This window comes from Lissotriton helveticus, chromosome 7, assembly GCF_964261635.1.
Source record: "Lissotriton helveticus chromosome 7, aLisHel1.1, whole genome shotgun sequence".
NCBI lineage: Eukaryota > Metazoa > Chordata > Amphibia > Caudata > Salamandridae > Lissotriton > Lissotriton helveticus.
In genome coordinates this window covers 668,414,986-668,436,342 of record NC_136068.1, presented here as the reverse complement: position 1 = coordinate 668,436,342, position 21,357 = coordinate 668,414,986, and the positions used below count along the sequence as shown (strand labels likewise).

Here is a 21,357-nt window from a genome sequence, read left to right as displayed (position 1 = left end):
GGCAAGGAGTGTCCACCCTGCACAAGCAGGCACCATCAAGCATCCAGCGGCTTCCCTTTGTCGTCTTCCCTCGAGGATCCAGACTTCAGAGCCCGACGAGACTCGGATTCCCAGACCTCTCCGACCTCAACTCACATCTGCAGCAAAGCTGAGACCCGTGGGTGCGACGAGACACGTGGGACCGGCCATCTTGGAAGAAACTGCACTTCGCTTCCAGCACGACTCCCGAGGTAAACTCAACCAAGTGCTTTGGGGACTGAGAAGCCCCAGCCCCGAGCAGCCCCTGCACCGAAGTTCAGCCCTCCAGCATCCACGAGATCTGCGTGGGGCCCTTCTGCTTGGTTCCTGCTCGACGCGTTGTCTGGTCACTTGCCGGCTGGCTAGTGGCCTCCTAGACGACAAACCTTTGAATTTTCACTGCTGATCTGGTTGCTCCAGATTGGCCCTAGCTCCCTTCCAAAAGAGGGGCACCCCGGACTCTCCTAGTCCGCACCAGACGCTTTCTTCACTCACCGCGTGGGTTGCCTTTGCCAAGGCCTGCTGCCTCCAAACCCGGATCCAACACCGCCGACAGCGAGAGCCTGCGTGGGACAGCTCGTGCCTCCATCCTGGTCGTCGAAGACGCCACCTGGTCCACGTGGCTGCAGAGTCAAGCGTCCACTCTTCACCTGATCGCGACGACGACATCTGGTTCCTTCCTGGTTCCACTCCAGTCACTGGCTAGTGACTGAACATTGTCCCCTCTGCTTTCAGGTCTCCTTCTTCAACAATCCACCCTTGGATTGCACCGGACATCTTCCTCCTGGTCGCCTGCAGCATCTTTTCTTTCAGGCTCCATAGACTTTAACGCGAGAACCCGACGCACTTTGACACCTGTGCACCCGCGGCCCGTGGGTGAGGTAACGAGAGCATCTCGGTGCTTAAGGGTAGTTTAACTGTCCTAGTGTCCAGTTCCACAGTCGTTTTAGTCCTATCCAGTCAGAATTGTCCGTACTCACCTTTAACTTGAACTGTACTGTCCATAGACGTTGTTACGCATCTCGCGTGTGAGTTCACACTCTGCACACGCGTTCCGTGGGCCTCCTATTACTTACCTGAAGTTAGTATAGCGTGGTCCCATCGATCCTACAGCCTCTGGACAGCTCCATTTCCTTTATCGACTTTCACATTCCACCTACTTAGTATATGGTTTGTCGTGCCCCTAGGGCACCAATGTAATTTTGGGCAACTTGTCGTATTTTTCGTAAGAGATTGTCATGTGCTTAGCCCTCTGACCTCATAAAGAGTTCAGAGGTGTTGTTATTAATAAATAGACTGTTTATTTTCATAACAACCTGTGTGGTGTCCTTTCATCTGGTATTCAAGGGGTTATATTGTGGTAAAACAGCTGGCTTCACATGCCAAAAGAGTTTAGCCTAAGACTGCTTTCTCCATGCTACCATTAGGATAGCTGGTCTATAAGGTTGACTTACAACCAAACCCCATAAGGGTTGTTTGGACTGATACAAGGTGATCACTAGAACTAGTGAGCATCATATATCAGGCCAACTTCTCACAATGTCCTGCAAGGGGACTCCCCGACCCAGGGCAGTGGTAGCCGCCATGGCCCGAGTGGAATGGGCATGTAGCCCCACAGGAGGCTCCCTTTTAGCCAGTGAATAACAAGCCTTGATGCACAAGACGACCCATCGGGAAATGGTCCGTTTGTGCACCACGCTTCCCTTCTTAGCGCCCACGTAACCAACAAAGAGTTGGTCATCCACCCGGAACTGGCGTGTGCAATCCAGATAGTATGAGAGAGCACATTTTGGGTGCAGGCGGTGGAGCCTCTCTTCCTCTTTTGAAGGATGCGGAGGCGGAAAGAAGGTGGGCAAGGTGATGGACTGCCCCATGTGGAAGGCTGTGACTACCTTGGGCAGGAAAGAGGGTCGCGTCCGCAACACAACTTTGTCCGGATGGACAGAAAGGAAAGGAGGCCGTGATGAAAGGGCCTGGAGCTCACTCACTCTCCTGGCAGAGGTGATGGCAACCAGGAATGCAGTCTTAAGGGTAAGAAGACAAAGAGGACAGTTATGAAGTGGCTCGAAGGGAGCGCACATAAGATAAGTCAGAACAAGGTTCAAGTCCCACTGAGGCATCACGAAAGGAACAGGGGGGGAACTAAGAGTGATGCCCTTCAAGAACCTATTTACAACTGGGGATTTGAACAAAGAGGGCTGATCAGGGAGCCTTAAGAAGGCGGAAATGGCAGAGAGGTAGCCCTTGATAGTGCCCAGAGCAGAGCCCTGCTGGTCAAGAGAAAGAGGAGAGCCTCAGAAAGAGGGGCAGAGAGTGGATCCACAGCCTTTGCTGTGCACCAGGTCACAAATTTGTTCCACCTGCAGGCGTATACCGATTTTGTGGAGGGACGCCTGGCTGACAGAATAACATCACAGACTTCAGGAGGCAAGTCAAATGGCCTCAACTGTCGCCGCTCAATCTCCACGTATGGAGGTGGAGGCTGGGCAGGTTCGGGTGGAGGACCGTCCCCTGCTGCTGCGACAGAAGGTCCTCCTGAAGAGGCAGACGAATCGGGGGATCGACTAACATGCCGAGTAGCTCGGGATACCAGTCAGTACCTTCGTGCCCAGTCCGGAGCCACAAGGATGACTTGGGCCCAGTCGTGCCTGATCTTCTTCAGCACTCTGGGCAGAAGTGGTATAGGCGGAAAGGCGTACAACAGACCGCAACTCCACTTGCGACGAAAAGCGTCTCCGAGCGAGTGCCGCCTTGGAAATTCCAACGTGCAGAACTGATGAAATTGTGCGTTCTCTTCTGTGGCGAGTAGATCTAACCAAGGCTCTCCCCACTGCTAAAAGAGACCTTGCGCCACGTCCGGGTTCATACGCCATTCGTGATCGATCATGCACCGACGGCTGAGTTTGTCCGACCAGGCATTCAGGGAACCTGCCAGGTGTGGAACCACCAAGGTCACGCCCTGATGGTCCAGCCACTGCCAGAGGCGCAGAGCCTCCTGGCATAGGGTCCACGACTCCACCCTGCCCTGTTTGTTGGGAGTACTACATGGCGGTGGTGTTGTCTGTGAACCCCTGCACTACACTCCCCCGGACAGAAGGGAGGAATGCCTTCAGTGCAAGCCGGATCGCCCGCAGCTCCAGAAGGTTGATGTGGACCCGGGACTCCGCCGGAGACCAGAGGCCTCTGATCTCCGCCTATCCCATGTGGCCCCCCCAGCCCTGGAGAGACACGTCCGTCACAACTACGTGCTCCGGTTGGGGTAGGGAGAGGGATCTGCCGCTGACCCAATCGCGGTCCGTGAGCCACCACTGCAACTGTCTTGCAGTGCCCTCTGAGATCAAGACATGGTCGGACAAGTTGCCCTGATGCTGGGCCCACTGAAACTTCAGGTCCCACTGCAGAGCCCGCATCCGCCATCTGGCGTGATGCACCAGAAGGATGCAGGAGGCCATCAGCCCCAGAAGCCGCAGTGTCAACCTGACCGAGACTCGGGATAACGGCTGAAATATCGTAATCAGAGCCTGAATATCCCGAACCCGCTGTTCGAGAGGATAAACCCGAAACAGCGCCGAGTCTAGAACCGCTCCGATGAAGGGGAGCTTCTGAGAGGGACACAGGTGCGACTTCGGCACATTGATAAAGAACCCCAGCAGGTGCAGGAGGTCGGCCGTAGTCTGGAGGTGGCTGACGACTGTCTGGGGCGAGCCCGCCTTCAACAACCAGTCGTCGAGGTAGGGGAAGACTGAAACCCATAACCTGCGCAGATGAGCTGCGACCACCGCCATCACTTTCGTGAACACCCGTGGGGCGCTGGTAAGGCCGAAGGGGAGCGCGGTAAACTGAAAGTGCTCGTGGCCTACCGTGAACCGCAGGTAGCGCCAGTGGGCCAGCAGGACGGGAATGTGGAAATAGGCGTCCTGCAAGTCCAACGCTACCATCCAGTCTCCCGGGTCTAGAGCAGCTAAGACCTGAGCCAAAGTCAGCATCTTGAACTTTTCCTTCCGGAGGAAGCCGTTGACGTTCCGCAGGTCCAAGATAGGGCGTAGGTCCCCTTTGCCCTTCTTGGGAACCAGAAAGTAGTGGGAGTAACAACCACACCCTACTTCTGGCCCAGGAACACACTCGATGGCCCCCTAGGCCAGGAGGGCCGTAACTTCCTATTGCAGAAGTTGCAAGTGATCCCCCGACACGCGGTGGTACTGCGGTGGCATGGCTGGAGGGGTCGCCTCGAAGGGGAGGGAGTGACCCCTTCGGACGATTTGCAGCACCCACCTGTCCGATGTGATTGAGCGCCAGTGGAGGAGGTGATGGCGAACCCTGCCCCCCACTGGCGTCAAATGGGCCTGAAAGCTCGGACTAGGAAGGCTTTGAGGCGGATGCTGCGGGGGTAGATGTGGACTGGCCGCGCCATTGTCCCCTGTTACCGCCGCGATGGTAACCACACCCGCCGCTGCGCTGAATGGTAGTCTACGGCCCATGGATGGCAGGACGTGTGGGGGTGCCCCTTCCGTGGCCACGAAAGGAGCGCTGGGCAGAAGATTGCTGGCGCGGGGCCGACAGGCCCAAGGACTTGGCCGTAGCCCTGGAGTCCTTAAAGCGTTCCAGCGCACTATCTGCCTTGCCACCGAAGAGGTGGCTGCCATCGAACGACATGTCCATAAGGGTGTTCTGGACATCGGCCGAGAAGTTGGCGGACCTCAGCTAGGCGTGGCGGCGAACCGCCACAGACGTGGAAATCGCTCTCCCCAGCGAGTCCGTGGTATCCAGCCCACATCGTATGGAATACCGCGCTGCGTCTCGTCCCTCCGCGAGGGCTTGAGCGAGCTTCACCCGGGTTCCCTCCGGGCACTCAGGCAGCACGGCCGCAAACGTATCCCACAGGGAGTGGATGTAACGGACCAAGAGGCACGCGGTGTTGACCGACCGCAACCCCAAACTAAGGGAGGATAACATCTTCTTGCCGAATTGCTCATACCTCTTGGATTCCCGATCTGGAGGTGCAGTCGGGAATGCGGATTGGGAAGTAGAGGCCTGGATAACCAGGCTCTCGGGGGTGGGGTGGGTGGACAAGAAACTAGGGTCCCCGGGGTAGGGCGGTGGTGCCTAGCGAAGTTCCTATCTACAGGGGCACATGTAGCAGGCCTGGAACAAGTGCCCAACAGGACGTCCGTGAGAGCCTCATTAAACGGCAGTGGAGGCTCTGGGGAGATTACCTGCGGTTTAAGGACCTCTGTGAGGAAGTTAGACCTCACCTCTGCAACGGGGAGCTCAATAGCCAAGGCATTGGCCGCCCTCGTCAGCACCACACTATAAGTAGCCCCCTCCTCCGTAGCCACGGCAGGGGGGAGACAAAACCAGTGTCTGGGGGGGTATCCAGGCCACAGGCGTCCCATAGTTCTTGTGTCCACGTGCCAGAGGGTCCTCAGAACCCTCCCAGTGTCCCTCGTCGTCCATCACCTGGTATTCAGGGGTAAAGGATGGACCCAGCTCCTCGAAGAAATCCTCTTCGGCCGGCGCCGAGTGCGGCGTCGAGCGACGCCGCTCCGACGCCGGATCCGGACCGAGGGGTGGACCAGGGACGGCGCCGTGTGGGGACGGCGCTGGGGGGCAACACCCTAGGGATCGACGCTGGCGGGGTCGTAAGGTCGACCAGCGGCGACCTGGATCCGGATCCAGTGGAGCCATGCGGCGCCAGGACCGAAGTCGCCGACGGCACCAGGGCCGAAGCACCCGCCGGCGCCGGGGCCGAAGAACCTGGCTTGCTTGGGCTCCCAGTCGGGGCCGCGGAGCCGGAAGGCACCGCGGAACCCGGCGGAGGAGTGAGCGACCTCATCGCCATGAGGAAGGCATCGATCTCCTCCGGCGTCGCTTTCTGCCCAGGGACCGGCGGGTATGGAGCAGGCCGCGACGCCAGCGGCTCCGGTGGAGTCAGAATAGCGATGGCGCCTCTTCGACTTCTTGTGCCTCTTACCTGAGGACTTGGAGCCCGACAAGTGGTGTCGACTCGCCGAGCTGTGATGACTACGGCCCCGCGACCGGCCCCGCGACCGGCCCCGCGACCTCCTTCCGGACTGGGACCTCTAACAGCGCGGGCTGACTGCCGAAGCTCGAGGCGCTTACAGGACTGCTCCCGCCTAGCCTTCGACATCAAGGCCCGACAGTCGGGGCACGACGTGTCATCGTGGTCAGGCCCCAGGCAATGTAGGCACCGGCGATGGGGGTGGGTAACCAATCAGTCGGTTGCAATTGGCACAGGGCTTGTACCAGGGCATCCCTAACGACACCAATGGAGTCGTACGACTCGAAAAAGGATCGAAAAAGCTTAGTCAAAAAGTGACTAAAGGGTACCACTTTCTCCGGACCTGCGCTTGCTGGCGCAGAAAAAAGAAGAACTGACGTCAGCGTGCGAGGGCGGCGTCAAGTACTCCGGCGACGTCATCCCGGCACCAACGACGCCGACGACGGACGCGGAGCCGCAGACAACGCCTACCGACACGCAGGGGTACTGCTACGCAAAAATTTCCGAATCCAGACTGACCCCTGGGGATATTCTAAGGTAAGGAATCTAATACTAACCTGTTTCTTTCAGATAAACCCAGCACCTAAAGACAACTCCAGACCCGTTGCCCCTGGGCCTTGGAGAAGTGGAACAAAGGTGCACCCGAGCAACGCAAAGCCTGAGGCCACTTGTTGGTTCAACTGGCTTCCTAGCCAGAACCTACAGCCTCTCAATACAGAGACTAATCCCCATTAAAATGCATTGGGCTCCCAATACTGATTTGCACCCTGCATCCAGCCGCTGGAGTGCCGCTGGTGGTATACTATTGGTGCTGCCTTGGACCTTGCCCGCCATTCACCTTGATTCCTGGAGATTGGTCATGTAAGTCAATGTTATGTACCCGTCTGCAGAACTTGTTCTTCCTTCCATAGGATAACATTCCAAAACTCAAGAATTGCACAGTGTCCATTTTTTGACGTGAAAAGAATTTATGTAAAAACGTACATCTCTGATGCTGTAGGAAGCTGGCTGTGTATTTACTACACCAAAATGATGTATAGTGTGCTCAGAGTCCGGTGGAACCCCAAAGGTAGCCAGAGAAAAAGTAGATAGCACCTTACTCTCCATTTGTGGTGGTGTGGGCGAGGAGTAAAGCTTTATCAGAGGGTAGTGATAAGCATTTGTTGAACTCACTTAATCAGCAAATTATGTTACACACTCAAAAAATGAATTCAGACCACTTTTGTTTGTATAAAAATATTAAGTTATTTTATTTCTAGAACCAAGCCAAGCTTGGCACAGGTAAGTGAAATAAATGCTTTGCAAAATATTATACAATGTTTACAATTGAATGCAAGTTCAAATGTAGGTATTTGAAACACAGGTAAGTCAAGGTTTTGAAACTACTGTACAGATTACTTTTCAGTTACTTTTTAAGTTACTTTTTCTACTCAGTGTGAAATGCCTAGATATCACACTGGGTCATTTCCTAGAGAAAAGGTAAATTAAATTAATTTTGTATAGTTGTAGCTTTTCAGGTTTTCATACAATACAACTCCACATATGCAACAATTTTCACGGAAAAACAGTCAATGTATTCAAATGGAGAGAAATTAAGTTATTGGTTAAAAGGTAAGTACCTGATCTATGCGGTTGAGTTTCTGGGGTTCGAACAAGGGTTCCCCCAGGGTCAAGGATGCACTCTCAAAGCACCCTCAGCTGCACTAGGGCCGACAGGTGCAGAGTGCTGAGGCCCAATGCTATCCAATAGGAATAGGGGGCCTCCGGTTGATGGTTGCTCACAAGCAGGTGACAAGGTAGTGGAAACAAAGTTCCTGTTAGGCTCAAGGCAAGGGGGGGTGCTGTTTAGCACACAAAGTGCACCCGCAGGGTGATGGGTTGGGGTTGGGTGTCCTGTTAATTTCAATGGGGATTCTCCAGTTTCGACAAAGACTGCAGGCTCGGGGACTTAGATCTTATAGAGGTGACCACTGGTTGGAGGGGTAAGTTAGGATGCTGGGACACCGTAGGTTGGACCACCCAAAGCCATTGTACCTCGGGTCCAGGGGTGTCTTTAGGCATCGGGTTTTCCTTACAAGCTCCAGTCGGGGTGGGGGGACCCTCCAGAAAAAGGCTGCAGGTGTCGCTGGGAGATTCGAGGCACATCAGAGATCACCAGACATTGGGTCAGGATCACCGGGGAGACCTCCTCGTGGTGTTGGGCCACTCAAACTCGGGCCGTGGACACTGGTGCAGAGTGGTGCAGCCTTGCAGATTTGGCTGGAGCCACAATCTGTTGGTGAGCAAATCTGGTGCTCATGGGAGACAGAGTCTTTTCTGTGGTAGGCAGAGCAAGGTTCTTGAGGTTGCTGGCTGCAGGACACATTGGAATGTTCGAGGGTGCAGGTTCGAGGTGGGGACAGGCCGGTAGGGCTGAGACCGAGTCAGTCGGTGTCCTCCTCTTCTTAGCTTTGGCACGGCTTCTTTGGTCCTTCTTCTTTTCTTCTTACTCGATTCTTATCAGGGGAGGCAAGGTTCAGGGGTGCCCCCTAAATACTAGATTTAGGGGCGTTACAGGTAAGTAAAGGTTGGGACCAATGGGTCCCTTCCTTGGGGCCGGTACACCCTCTATTATGCCACCCTCCAGTGGGAGAGGGGCATATGCCTCTCTGGTTGGCTGGGTTCCCCCCATCTGCAAGATGGCAGGGACTGAGAGTTGTGCTTCACCTCACCTACTCCACCTGGGGGGTGGGGTTGGCAAAGGTGGGCACACCTCCCTCCTCACTTGGTTTTCCCGCAAAAAGTGGGGGTCAGAACCAGTGGGGGCCAGTTGCTGGAAGAGGAAAAGGGCCCGGGGAAGCTCACAAAGGCGGCAAGCCTTTAAAGATTCCCCTTCAAGGTACCTGCCCATCCTAGTGGAGGAGGCTTGGCACCTTGTGCCAGGATGTGCATTGTTTCAGATCCCCCTAGAGCAGCAGGCTCTCAAACTAGGGGCGTGGGCAACATGTCTTGTGGTGGCAGCTGGTGAGCAGCCACTCAGCCGGGACACTAGTGTTAGGTCATTTTTCAGGGGGCATCTCTAAGATACCCTCTGAGTGAATTTTTAATTACATCTCACACTGGTATCAGTGTGGGTTTAATGTGCTGAAAAGTTTGATACCAAACTTCCTAGTTTTCAGTAAAGCCATTATGGTACTGTGGAGTTTGTAATGACAAACTCCCAGCACCATATTCTCTTAATTGCATTTCTGCACTTACAATGTCTACAAATTGGCTTAGACGCTGTAGGGGTACAGGGCTCATGCACCTGTACCCTCATCACTGGTATAGTACACCCAGCTAGAGGGATGGCTGACCTATGCCAGAGCAGTGGGTTGAAGGCATGGCCCACAGGGATGTGTGCCATGTCGACTTTTCACTTTGTTCTGCTCAAAACATGCAGCTTGCAAAGGCAGTGTATGTGTAAAGGTATAGGCCTCTAAGGGTGGCACAATAAGTGCTGCAGCCCTTGGGAGCCTTCCCTGGCCACAGTGCCCTTCGTACCTGTGGTACCATTTACAGGGGACTGCCCTGTGGCCAAAGAGTGTCAATTGGGTTTTGTTCTCGATGCACTTTAGGGAAAGAACATAGGCCCTGGGTACCTGTTTGGAAGGAGCCCAAGGTAGTTTAGCAAAAAGTGGGGCAACCATGCAAAAAGAGGGCACTTTCTTACAGATGCCTAAACATATATAAAAATACTTGCTTTTTTCATAAATTAGAGTAGCTCTCCTTCTTGAGTAGTGCCATAATTTATTAATCATTGTGTGTATTAGCAAATGTTTTACGCTCCTCTGTGCTAAGCCGAAGGCTGCTCGGCCACACTACTCCCTAACAGAGCACTTTGGGATTGCATAGCAAGCCTGTGTCCACTAGTAAGGGAACCCCTGGATTCTTACACAGATATGTGATATATCAGATTACTGATATATCCACCAGCTTCCAGAATGGAAAGTTGTAAAGTGCCTGTTTAGAAAAAGAGAAATTAGCACCGGGTTATGTGCACATATTTACATCATACTAGTGAACGCTAAAAAAATAAAGTCAATGCCTAGATGAATTTAATAGGAAAATATTTTCCTTTTATTTTATTTTGATTATAAACTGTATTCCCATATTTGAATCAATTAGTGTCTGATTAGAAGGTTATTTACATGTGTATAATACAGTTAGTGCTTTACAATTCAAAAACAATTTGCAAATAAACTATTTCAAATAATACAGAATTAATTCCCCTATTAATTAGAAGCTCATCGAAAGTTTCCGGGAACAGAGATCAATCAAGGCTCCCTCCAGCCTTGCCAAAAGTATCAACTTGTACATACAGAGTTCCTGAGGAAGGCCAACCGCCGAAACGCGTTGAAGGGGAATTAATTCTGTATTATTTGAAATAGTTTATTTGCAAATTGTTTTTGAATTGTAAAGCACTAACTGTATTATACACATGTAAATAACCTTCTAATCAGACACTAATTGATTCAAATATGGGAATACAGTTTATAATCAAAATAAAATAAAAGAAAAATATTTTCCTATTAAATTCATCTAGGCATTGACTTTATTTTTTTAGCGTTCACTAGTATGATGTAAATATGTGCACATAACCCGGTGCTAATTTCTCTTTTTCTAAACAAGTATAATTTCCTTGCTAGGGTTTATCCTTTAAGGCAGGGGCCCCTGTTTTTCCACAATGAAGTTGTAAAGTGCCACCATAGTTCAGTGACTGAAAATGGACACGAAAATATTCTGGATTAAGCTTCCATAATTTTCATTCAACGATAAAAATGGGATCCAAATCACTATGAGCTACAAGATGTAAAATGTGCAGTGCTGTGGGACCTCCATTCAACTATCCTTCATATGCCAAAAGCCCACACTGCAGACATGGCCAGAAACAATGAGAAGTCATCTTCAATAAAAGGGCTGTGATGGTACAGAAGGAGCACATGAAGAAAGAAGTGCACTGAAAAAACAAACTTGTAAAACAGTGTAGAGAGAGATGTAGAAGCATATAAAATGTTGGAGGGGACATTTGCAAAGGCATGATCCTTGCAGCAACTTTACTTCGCATGGTATGAACAGAAATTAAAAGACTGCTCATTCAATGCTCCCTGCTTTCTATCACACGTGTATTTATAAGTATAGTGAATTAATGTACTACCTATTGGCCTATTAGTATTATGATGACCATTGAGGCACAATGAAACTTGTGCAGGAATGACGTTTATCCCACAAAGCATTTGCTCTGTGAAGGATGTCGCCTTTAGAGAAACATAGGAATCTGCCACAAGAGAACTACATTATTGCTCAAGGGATAAGATATGGTATGCTGACAAAGCACCAAGAGGTACACTCACAGACACAAAGGAGTATTTTCAGTGCAGCTTTGTAGTAACATTTCTCAACAACAATATCTGATCCTGAAATACCTATGCTTACCATCAGCTGGTATGTGCTGCTCCTCTGCTTGCTCCTCTGCTCCCAGTTCATTCTCTCCATTCTGCGGCTGATGATTCTGGTTTAGATTCGGGTGGTTATTGTTGTTTATTTGGTGGTTGTTGTTTTCATTTTCATTGTTGGAGTTTTGATTACTCACTAGAGCAGAGGACACACCGATGCCAGTGCCAGCGCTAAGGCCCACCCTTGCACAACCCTAAATCAAAGCACACACAAATTATGAAATTGCACCCATAAGGAGCACCTTGAAAGAGAAACATACAAACTAAAATGCTGGTCTGAAGATGTCACTCATTCCAAATCAGGATTGCTGTGACATGAGCAAATTGTTAGCAGTCTGCTCTGTAGAAGAAGCAGTTCTTAAAACCTTAACCACCAAGTTGCTAATGTAAGCTGCCTATTGCCTGTGTGGGGGCCAATTTTAGTAGCCTGTTTCCCACAAAAATCAGTTAAAAGTAAGCCTTTTACTGACCACAGAAGCCTCCTATTACCACTTAATCTCGCCCGCTACACGGAAGCACTAGTGAGCTGTGCCCTCACCAACAATTTGCATAAATTTAAAACTGTGGCATTATTTCTCGACTCTTAGTGCTGTCAAACTTCCTTCATTAATCTAATCCCACAATTCTCTCAAATCCTCTGAGGCTCCCAACCCTTGGCAATAGAGGTTCCGTCCCTAACAACCTCAGAAAAGTCCCCCTCTCGCTAGAAGGCTCGACCACCCTTCTCACTCCCAAACTCAAATGCATCCTACTCAATTGCAGATCGGCCCAGAGACACTCCTCCGACATCGCTGATCTCGTCTCAGCAATGGATCTGGACCTAGCCATTCTGACTGAAACGTGGCTTACTGAAGCCTCTACCCCGATAATGGACATACTAGTCCCCCCCCAATTATCACATCATTAGACTGGACAGGCCTGGCAAGACGGGCGGGGGAATTGCATGCATTTTTAGGAGCAACCTCTCCGTTACTAAAGCCACCTCCCCTCCCTCACTTCCTGTGAACTCCTCTGCCTCGATATCACCAGCGAAGGCAAACAAGTTTGTGCTTTACATCTCATCTATCACCCGCCTGGTGACAACCTCATATTCACCCAACAACTCATGGACACGATCACATCCAATGCCGGTCGGCAGATCACCCAAGTCTACCTGGGTGACTTTAATCTCCACTGGAACGATCAGAAAGACACAGTGGTGAATAGTCTCAAAACTTTCCTTAATGCACTTGACCTCACCCAAATATGCGATAGACCAACACACGACAAAGGCTCGATACTCGATCTCATCATCGCCAAAGAGGACTCTACCCAACTGGAGGCGATCCAACCCTGCGACTGGTCAGATCACCACATTATCACCTTCTTTATCAACGAAAAAGTTAAACCTAACCCGGCTCAACCCACCAAATCCAAAACCTGGAAGAGGGACATGAAGAATCTTAACCCCACTACCCTGCCTCCCCACATCGGCAATCTCCTCCTTCCCCCTTCAGGTGCCTCGGATGTTCAATCACTGACCGACCACTACCTTGACTCTATGAATTCAATAGTCAATGAAGTCGCCCCATTGCAACTGAAGAGAGTCTCCACCAAAAGTTCTAACCCCTGGTATGACGGCAGACTCAATGACGACAGGCGTACTATGCGAATGGCAGAGCGTACCTGGAGATCTGACCCCTCATCCCTGCATCTAAAAACGCTTAAGAACAAGAGAAATGCCTACTTTAGGAAAATAAAGCGCACAAAGTCGGACTTCTTTAGCCGCCAGCTGGACCAAGCAAAAAACAGGCCAAGAAAACTGTTCGAACTAATCAAGACTCAAACAAAGACACAACCCTTACAATCAAACAGCACAACAAGCGACACCCCACACTGTGAAGCCTTCTCCGCTTTCTTTAAGCTAAAGACCGACAACATAAGAAATGACCTCATCATGGATGTAAGCCGATTCCCCAACCACACCAGAATGTCTAACATTCAACCTAAAAACAAGGCATCGTGGCTGTACTTCGACACCTACTCGGAAGAAGCAATACACAAACTGCTCTGCACCTTGAAACCCTCTAATCACCTCATAGACCCCCTACCTGCTAATGCTGTAAAAGACTTCATCCCCTTGCTCCTCCCTCTTTGGACCAAAATCATCAACAGCTCCCTTCAACAAGGTCTCATTCCAGACTCCCTCAAGGTGGGGCAAGTCACGCCTATACTCAAGAAACCTACAGCTGACCCGAACAATTACCGTCCTATCACCAATATCCCCACCCTGGCCAAACTGCTGGAGAAATGTGTCCAACTCCAACTAACAAAACACATTGACCAATTTGACCTCCTCAACCCCCATCAATCAGGCTTCCGAGCGAAACATAGCACGGAAACAGCTATGACACACATAATTGATGACGCCCTCCAAATCCTTGATCGCAATGAGTCCTGCCTCCTCATCCTTCTTGACCTCTCTTCAGCATTTGACACGGTCAAACATGAGAACTTACTGGAACTGCTAAGCACTAGAATGGGTCTATCGGGAACTGTTCTCAAATGGTTTTCTTCCTTCCTTCATAACCGGTCTCAGAAGTTCAAGATCGACAATGTGCTATCTACACCTGTGCCTGCAGATCTAGGTGTTCCACAAGGATCCTCCCTCTCCCCCACACTGTTCAACCTCGTCATGGAACCGCTCGCCACCTTGCTCGAAGCATCCAATGTTCAATTCCATATGTACGCCGATGACACACAACTTTACCTAAAGCTACAATCCCCGGAAGATATCAAACTTCTGAATTCCACACTTAGTAACACTCAATCTTGGTTGGCCGATAATCACCTCAAACTAAATGCGCTGAAAACTGAGTTCCTACTCATCTCACCCCCGGCGAAAATTTCCACCACCTAAACCTGGCTCAATAACCTAACAGCACTCAATGTCCAAACTACCATCGTGGATTCTGCGAAATGCCTAGGCATCACACTCGACGCCAAGCTCAACATGCAACAGCACGTTAGCAAAGCCACAAAAGGAGCTAATTTCCAAATCAACACACTGAGGAAACTTAAACCCTTCCTCCCGGCCAAAGACTTCCAAACTGCTGTACAAGCTTTAGTCATCCCTCGCATAGACTACGGAATTGTGGCCCTCAGCGGACTCCCGCTATCCACAACAGCACCCCTAAGAGCCTCCCTGAACGCTGCCGCGAGACTCATTACTGGCTCAAGAAAACATTCGCATATATCCCCAGACTTAAAGTCTCTAAAATGGCTGCCATTTGAAGCTAGAATACAGCTAAAAATTGCAGTTATGACACACTCGGCCGTGCACCACAATGCACCCAACTACCTCGCTCAAAAGTTGTCTATATCAGGAGGGTCGAGATCCAATAGAAGCACAAAAAATCTACTCCTGAAACCTCGTAGATTCCGGAAAGAAAAAACATACAAGCGCTCCTTCTCAGGAATGGCACCCAGGATCTGGAATGCGCTCCCTCCTGAAACCAGGCTTATCTCCTCCACTGCACTCTTCAAGAAAGAGGTGAAAACAATCCTTCTGGCCAAGATCTCCTGAACTTTATAGGTGCTGGATCTGAGACTCTGCATCGCTTTGTATCACTGATCACCTTGTCCTTTGGCACTATACTCCTACTTGATGGTGACACTACTACGCTACTCTCTTACTACCGACCAATATATGATACACTTTGGTTTATTGAATCACCCTCCCGATGCCCCCACCCAGTGTTCTCTCTATCCTAAGAAATTGGTATAAGCCATCCACACATCCAAGGTTTACCTGAACCCTTCTGTAGTGGGATCAATGACTTGTGCCGTCTTATATTACTTGTTTACCTGATTGTATATTGATATGTTTCTGTACATTACTGTGTTAGTGATTACTATATTGCTCCCATTATCTTTGTTCATTCCTGTTGCCCCTACCCCTGTCTCTGTGAAGCGCTCTGATATCTGTAAGGATCTTGTTCGCGCTATATAAAACTTTGAATAAATAAATAAACCCATCAGTTCTTGACCTGTGCTTTGGGACATCTTGGGGTTCACAACGCCTATTTAGGGGTCCACAACTGCTTAAAAAAATTAAATAACTAACAGATTGATAACTTGTATATACTTATAGAAGAAAAATGCAATGTTAAACATTTTTAAATGTTTCGTAAATGTGAAGACATTTTTTAATTTGAGGCTAAAAATTAAGTCTGTGTGCTCAGATTAATTTGTGGAAGCTGTGCAAAAACATCAAACAGAATTCAGTATGGACAATGGGTGGCCTCAGTCGGCTTTAGGAGAGCCCCGACTTTCCAATTAATATGAAAATTTAGATTTTATATTTGTTTGTGAATTAACTTTAATATGTCATAATTCATGTGTTTGTTTGAGGAATGCTTTTTCTGTATTTTGTGTATTATTTTGAAGCGCTTAAGTAGGGGTCCCTTTTCCTATAATGACTCAAAGGGGTCCCAGATTCCAGGGGACCCTGGATTCCAATAATGATTAAGTGGCTAACACAATTCAAAAGGTTAAGAACCAGTGCCGTGATCTAAAACATAGGCACCCATGAAAACACATTTTCTACATGATCACAACCTAGAGCAAATTTTCTCCACAAAAGTGAAAACTATAACAAAATACAACTCACAATTAATCTTAAGGTTAAAAAAAAAACACAACAACAAACAAAAGTAGAAAGACCTTCAAGAACAAATGTGTGACAAGACATACGTTTGAAACGTCACTCCATACATATACAAAGGCTCAGTAACAAGATTCTAACAAACCACATCACAATCTTGCAGGACCACAAATGTACAAGGCAACCCACTACCAAATCAAGGACGCTGAAACACCATCTATGCATTATTTAGAGAAAATCTAGGTAAAGAAAGAACAACCCACATTATTCTTCCATTTCTTGAACACCAGCGCACAGAAGCTACAGCATCAACACCACTTCAACCCAAGGCTGTGGTACATGTAAACTCAAACCGAAACATATTTAAACAATATGAGCATATGCACCTCTTTACATCAGCAAATCTACAGTTGCTAACATGAAAATATTAATAGACATGCATGTAAACATGTGCAACAGCATAGGCACGTATGCACACACACTTCAACAACAAAACGGTCCAGCTACCATTCGCTACCAGCCGCCATTGCCATTCGCTCTCCTCTCTACATCATTATGGTAAAAGCAGTGATAACACCCACGTCCATCTTCACTCACACAGCCTCAGCCAGTAAGTTTAAAAAAGTTGCAGATACAACAGTACACAGCATATTAGAAGGCATCCAGTTCACTGGGATCACAATCAGGCTGCAGCCCTCAGATTCCTAGATTACGCTACTGCCTTCCACAAGGTCTGCAATGTGATCAAACATGGATCTATACCTTCCAACCCGTTTTTTTTTTTTACTTGGAACAGTCTATTTTATAATCCGAGCAAGGCCTTTCGATCCAGAATTTTGCATTCATTAACTGTTCAGGACTCAGTAATGAAAACAAGGACAGGGGGCTTCTCTTCTTACCCCATTACAACCCTCCGTAGGAGCAAAGCACCCTTACTTTATACAAAGCCATACAAATATGCATCTTCCTACAAGCACTCGCCATTGGTCAGAATTGTTGAACTGATCATCTTTCTCTGCGCCTAGCAACAATTACGTTTCTGATATGCACTTTGCAAATGCTCATATCATTCAAGATCTGTAAGAAAGATGTTTTTTTTAATTCTACAGAAAAACCCACTTCATTTTGCGTTGTAACTTGGTTTCGTATTGTGCCAGTCTAAAGTGGTACATGAACCTAGCAGTTAAATAGAAGGCTTAAAGTATGCCTAGAAGCAAACCATACTTTTGGAGGTTCCCGGAACATCTGGTCCAAAGAGATGAATTCTAGGCTCGGCAAAAGTTCGATGAATTGGCTAAAGGATTCAAGCTTTATTGCATGGCAGCGCACCAGCGTGAGATCAACAAGCCGGCTCCATCGAGAATGTTCTGCAGGATAAGGAGACAAAGACCCAAACACTTCAATGAATTGCAAGTACAATGCGTATGATCATACAGCAGTGACCAAGGATTGGTAGAGTCCGCCCCTTAAGGAGTACAAGTAGACATCTCCAATACCAACACAGGGACCTCCTACTGCACTTATTGCGCACAGATGCTGGCAAGCACACAGCCTCATGAGTAATGCAGACTGCTCTTCACCATCATCATTATCAAAATCTTTATTCGATTTGCAACAGCAATCAAAAAAGTAGAATAAAAAGCATTTGTAACAGCAATAAAACCATAATCAGTCAGGTCATTACAATTTCATAAATGAGCATTATACACCCCGTTAAATACGAGCTAAAAAGCAGACTGCTCTTAAAAGACGTGATTTATGAAATTGCAGAAAGCATGTGGATAAACAGTATTAGTTTAGAAAATGCAATCTGTGGTCACCGTGCCCTAATAACCATATTTTTTCCCTTTTCATCTGTGTTTTGCTATGAACCCTTACCTCTGGGACCTGACAGTTATTGGTTTCTGCGCCGTACGCATTGAGGGTTTGTTGGAAACTGGTCTTCCAATGCCTCACTTACTACTGCACTCTAGCTGTATACCAAAGTTAGCCCCTTTGTACTCCGAGCTAACTAGGTCGTACAATTGAGGATTAATTCAGGATAGGAGATAATTTTTTACTCAAGAGGTCTGTTCCTATGAATGACTCCAAAATGTAGTCTGAGCCACTGGATCAAGGAAATAACAGAGAACCAGGCAACAGTCCTGCAAACTGGCAAGACCACAACTCCTAGTAAGAAAGCGCAAGTGGCACTCATACATACCTCTGACTTAGAGAGGCTGAAAACAGTTAGACTTGACCAAAACAAACCATGGGGATGTCTTGATGACTTTTGTAAATGAAAGATCCCATAGAGCAGAATGCCTAAATATTTCCTCGGTGTCTTTAGATCAAAACTGAAGTAAAAGAATGAACAATCATCTTAAAACCTACTGTTACTTAAAAACAATGGGTAATATAAAGGCCCGTTTCATCTTTACCGGTGAACTCATGCAATGCTACTGCTTATGCCAGAAAACACAACTTGGTGCTAGTGAACCCACTAAAAGTTTTCAAAGTCCAGTGTGGTCCCAAGAAAATGGTTCAAGTAAGGCAGCTGCTCACCAACTTCCATTCTTTTCCAGACACAATAAAACCTAGCCTTCCACCTTGAGAAGGAAACCCCCAACAACTCTCCACAACTCTCCTCTTCCCTCTCTTCTTCAACAGATGTCTCACACTTTCTAACTCACCCAGTCGACTGGCTTTCAAGTTTGTGGTTACCATAACACTATGAAAATATATGTATTGTTTTCTAAGCCATAGACTACCTTTGCCCGTAAGGTGTTTTGTTAAGTTTTATGGTGCAGAAGGGCTACATAAAACTGTTAAAGAAATAAACAAATGAGAAAGAAGAGGATGCAGTGACTGAATAAAATGAGAAGTGGGGTAGTAGGAATGTGGATAAAGAAGGAGGTATGACGGAGGGAGCATAACAGAGAAAGATGGGGAATGGTACAAAAAGATGAGATGACAGAACAAAATAGCACAGAGATGAACATGTGCTACAGAAAGCAGGGGGGGGAACATACACTGAAAAGAGACTGGGTTGTTGCACTGCTAAGGATCTGATACCTGTGATCCAGTGGATTGGGTTATGTAGATGAGGGCAGTTATAAATAACCAAATACTTGATGCAGGAAAAAACTTCATTCACTGCTTTCATGCCTATGTCCGTGATGATGCCAGGATTTTCGGCTACATCTGCCAGGCCATACTTCATGAGGTCAGCATTGGTCATCTTACCTGTAAAGTAAAAAGCATCCGGCTGAGGAATAAGACATCCAAGTAGAGTCAGAGATAAATGCAAGAGTATGTATGGCTGCCCTACCCTTAAGTCAGGAATGTGTAACAGACCATGGCAAGGTTTTAGGAATATCAACAGAAAATGCATTCACATAATTGAATGTAACTAATTTACCTAGTCATTGTAGATCCCTAACATCTGGCATGGGTTGGCCGTGCTGCACTTTGTTAACTAAATTTCAATAGGTTAAACTCAGCTGGGAAGCTTTTCACAATTTTACATAGTCTTGTTAACAGCCACTGTTTACAAGTGTACCCGATCTACCTTTTACAACTTGGCTTTTTATCACAGTCTTTGTGATCATTTCCACAGGGAGACAATGAAGCTGTTTGTTCATAGTGTGCAGTACTTTGATGTGGAATTAACAGATGGGAGGTTTGGTACTTTCCAACATATTACCAAGACATTTACCAACAGATGTTCAATGCAAAAATAATTCCTGGTCTTAAAGTATAATAAACATCAGAACTAACCCTTTTATCATGACACACACAAGGATTTAACAGCACTGTTCTGCAATGTGGCGCATCTAGCTACCACAGACTCAACAGATACAAACTCCAAACAGAGCCAAACAATTATTATTCCCTTAAACATAATAACATGAAAAAGCCGTCAGTTGAAACTTCCACAAAACACATCTAATTTTCCTTTATATGGGTTTTAAAAAAAAAGAATCAAAGTTAGAAGCTACAGGTGTGGCCCACTATTTTCAATTTCTCTCAGCTGAAATTAATGGCAATTAAAAGAGGTTATATGTTAAAAGGAATGTTTTTGCCACCCCAAACACATGCCGCAACTAAAATCATGTGAAGAATTGGATGAGGTTAGACAAAATGACGCACGTACACTGTAGAAGGAACTCATCTACGAATCCCAGGTGAAGGGTTTCGAACTGGGGGAACTCCAGCTCGGCCATCTTCAGTGCAGAAAATACTCCATCTTTAGTCAGGGAAGGCTGTATTCGCACCTCATGTAATCTATCAAAAACAAGTTCTACATTAACAAAATACAAGAGGCTTTCTTACCATCCGTTAATTCAGAGTCGTAGACATGTTGCCTTTAAACACGAAATCAAATCAGAGTAATACAGTAAATAATTTAGGTGTTCCAGTGGTATATTGCATAGATCTCTACAGCTAAAAAAATGCTCTTAAACACAATGAAGGTGAACATCAACAAATCATGTAGATACATGAGCACTGAGTGCAAACCTACATAAACTAGACCAAAAGAGATGAAGTGAAAGAGAAGCGCAAGCTTGGTGAATATAAAGCAAGGAGCAACTAAAAGAGAAAACACTTACAGAGTCATACGTGTCAATAGTGGTATGAAGAGAACAAAAGCGCATGTGCAATATAACCAAATGTAGACTACATTAATCAAAATGCAATATATTAGGATATGAGTAAGTAGATTTACGCAATAAGTATCAACAGTGATTGTCTAAACAGAAGCTCTGCAATAGCCAATCAATATTCACGAAGTGTCTGGAATTCCTTTCCCTGCTTGGTTAACTGTTCATATTTTCAAATATATTTGCTTTAATTTTATTTTCTGAAATGCTTTTACGTTTTAAATCAACAAACTATGATGTTGAGCTGCAAAATGAATTATTGAACCATGCAGTCATCTGAAAAGTATGTAAATAACAAAAAGACTGCAAAATATGAAATAAATAGAAGTATGAACAATCTGCGAACAGTGGAAAGTGCAGGGTAAATGCATGCCATAGACTAAATGAATCTCCTTTATATGAACAGACATAATAGGTAACGAATTTCCATAGCTTTGCACTTCAAGTGAAACTAAATATTGCATGCTAATGTCATACAATAAATAAGTGCGGAACTTTCTCAGAATGAAAGATGCTAGTGAATCAGAAAGCTGAACATTTATACCCAATCATATGTGT

At 47.2% G+C, this 21,357-nt stretch overlaps 1 protein-coding gene across 1 annotated transcript in view; it reads right to left on the bottom strand.

Moving 5' to 3' along the window:
• The window catches only part of FBXO38 (F-box protein 38), a 226,997-nt gene that overhangs the window by 141,777 nt on the left and 63,863 nt on the right, over positions 1–21,357 (bottom strand). The window contains exons 9-12 of the mRNA XM_078652963.1: positions 20,292–20,422; positions 19,211–19,381; positions 17,381–17,523; positions 11,492–11,705 (exon numbers count right to left, since the gene is read on the bottom strand). Of these exons, the coding sequence (XP_078509089.1) occupies positions 11,492–11,705; positions 17,381–17,523; positions 19,211–19,381; positions 20,292–20,422 (659 nt within the window). The remainder of the gene's footprint in view (positions 1–11,491; positions 11,706–17,380; positions 17,524–19,210; positions 19,382–20,291; positions 20,423–21,357) is intronic.